The 2,724-nt window shown below is 64.8% G+C and overlaps 1 protein-coding gene across 1 annotated transcript in view; it reads left to right on the top strand.

The window, feature by feature from the left end:
* TEX19 (testis expressed 19) overlaps positions 1-2,106 on the top strand; it is an 11,380-nt gene extending 9,274 nt beyond the window's left edge. The window contains 1 exon segment of the mRNA XM_014531246.1: positions 1,715-2,106. Coding sequence (XP_014386732.1) covers positions 1,715-2,106 — 392 coding nt within the window.
* Positions 2,107-2,724: the final 618 nt, after the last annotated feature.

The following is a 2,724-nucleotide window of genomic DNA, read 5'->3' on the forward strand; positions in this document are numbered from 1 at the left end:
ATGTCCCCGCGCTGGGTCTGGAGGACGCCAGAGCCACGCTGGGTCCTGCTGCTGGCGCCCAACGACCGGTGTGTGCTGCAGCTCCAGAGCCCAGTCCCGGGCCAGGACCTGAGCCCATGGCAGCTGAGCGTCCTGCAAAGCTGCCCAACAGGCCACGGTGCCCAGCTGGTCCCCGCGGGCACCGCCCTGCTGATGTGGGGGTTCAGGGTCCTCTCTTACTCTCCCTGGAACAAAACAGAGGCAGAGGAGGGCGACGCGGCATCTGGGCCAGAGGCCTCCCCCCAAGAGCAGGGTCCTGGCTTCACTGGGACGGGCAGCTGGGGGGCCCGGGAGAGCCTGGGCCCTGAGGGAGCTTCCCTATTTCCAGCCCCTCAGCCCCAGGCCCAAGTGACCACCAGGCTGCCCGAGGCCACCAGAGACTGGGAAGGACAGGCGGCTGCCCCTCCTCCCCAGCCAGGGCAGCTGTTGGCCAGGGACGGGGACGGGGACTTGGGCCTGTGGTGGGAGGATGGGGCGTGGCCCAGGGACTGACCGGTTCTCAGCGGGGAGCAGCACCCATGTCCTGCTGGGGACGCTCGTGGAGTTGGAGTGTGACTGTGGCGCAGGTGTGTTTGTGGCTCGGGGACAAGACCCTTGCCCACCTGCCCTGCCCCGGCCACGGGGGAGCTGTCCTGTGGGAGGTGACCGGTTTCAAATGTTGGCTATTTTATGCAGTTTGACCATTTGGTTCCTGTTTCTTTGTATGTTGTTTTTTCAATAAAACAAGCATTTTGCATCAAAGCCTTGGAGTCATCTCAGGTGGTCCCAGCTGATGGCCTGTGGTCCCTGGTCTGGGTGGAGCCCGTGACCGTTTCAATCCCCCGGGAGGCGGAGAGGCGAGGGCTCTGGTCCGTCGTCGGGTTCAAGGTGGGGGTTGTTTCACGTGGGTTATCACGTCGCGTATAAACAAAAATACAGCCTCAAAGAAGGGCCGTGTTGAACAACAACGAGAGTGCTCCTGGCATAAAACGAACCCACAGGCTGAGCCAGGGGTAGAGGGTGTTCATCCTGTTCATGAGACAGAGGCTCCGCCGGCCCCGGGAGAAGGCAGCGCTGCAGGTCTGGTCACCAGGGTGCGGTGGGCGGGGAAGAAGCTCTTGATTGGCAGCTTCTGCTTGTCAGTGACCCATCTGGAGGCTCCCACAGTCCTCAATTCGGGGGGGGGCGGGGGGGGCGGGGCTCTTACTGCTGAGTGAGGGGTGACAGACCAGCAGGCCCTCTTACTGACTGGCGTCTGCGGGACCCACATCTCGAAGGCAGCCAGTGCTCACTGCGTGGGACCAGGCAGGAGCCCAGAGCTGTTCGAAACTTCAACAAACCTCACCGTTCTGCGCGCACTTAGAGCCTCGGACCCGCCCAGCTCCTCCCAAAGGGGCCCACCTGGCCTCCCCTCCTCCCACCCTCCAGGTTACACATGAGGCCTTTCAAAGGTGAGGTTCATAGGTCCGAGTCAACCCCTTTCTGCAGGCCGCCCAGCCTGGGGGCCCAGGACCCCTGGAGGGGGGGCCACGGGGTCCTCTAGGTGCCCACAAGGGCCGGTCCTGGGAGAAGGCAGTGCTGTGTGCACTTGAAAATCTCGCTCTGCGTTTCAGCCTCCCAGGGGGGCGCTTCGGGGCGTGAAGCGCTCTCCGCTCCGCGGTCTGGTGGCTCCAGCCCCACAGGATCTGCCCGGCAGGCATGCAGGATGCACCTGCCCCTCCCTCCTGTGCCAGTGCCCCTGGGCCTGAGGCTCTGCGGGAGTCGGGACAGGAGGCCAGGAACCAAGCTGTCCTGGAGGGTGGGGAGCCGCCCCGCCCCCGCTCTTGGTGGATGCTGTCCTTGGCCCGGGGTCACCTGTGTGTCCTGATGGGGCCCTGTGGGCTCATGTCCGCCTGGGCCCCTCGGCTGCTGACCTGCGCGGGTTCCTGGAGGCTTCCGAGGGACCTGGGCGTGACCTGGTCGGTGAGGCCGGTCGGCCTGAGTCCCCTGCCCGGTGAGACCCGTCTGAGTGCGCCTGTCCAGAGCTTCGGAGGGGTGACTCCGGCCGTCTCTCGGGTCGGGGTGGTGCCGGAGTCCCAGGGCCGCTGAATGTCATGCATGAAAGGACCAGGCAGTTACGAAAGCAGCAGCACTGGTCACAGTGGCCAAAGGTGGAAGCAGCCCATGTCCACCGAGGGGATGAATGAACACCGGTCCATCCGAAAAGGGACGCGGGTTCCACCTTGGAAAGAAGGCGGCTGAGCCAGGGGGCGGTGCCAAGTGAGGGAGCCAGGCAGGGAGTTCAGAGCCCAGAGTCCAGCACCGAGGTCCTGGAGGGTCAGATGCACAGGGACAGCCAGGAGGGTGTCCCCAGGGCCAGGGGCGGGGCCGGGGGGCTGGTGTTAAAGGGGACAGACTTTCTTTTTGGATGAGAAGGGTTTGGAAATGGATCGTGGCGAAGGTTGCACAACATTGTGAATGTCATTAAGGCCCCTGGGCAGATGCCCAGCCTGGGTCTCAACCCTGTCCAGGTCCAGGGGTGTTGGGGTGGGGTGCAGACACCCCGGGGAGAGGGAGCGGGTCTGGAGGTGACTGCACCCCATCAGCTGCCTGGGGTCCCACCCAGGTGAGAGCTGCTTAGACCCTCGCTACGGCCGCCCCCTGTTGCCCTTGGTCAGAGCCTTGGGCACCTTGCAGTCCTGGCGCCACCCAGCGTGCCCCCACCCC

This window comes from Myotis brandtii, unplaced genomic scaffold, assembly GCF_000412655.1.
Source record: "Myotis brandtii unplaced genomic scaffold, ASM41265v1 scaffold797, whole genome shotgun sequence".
Lineage (NCBI taxonomy): Eukaryota > Metazoa > Chordata > Mammalia > Chiroptera > Vespertilionidae > Myotis > Myotis brandtii.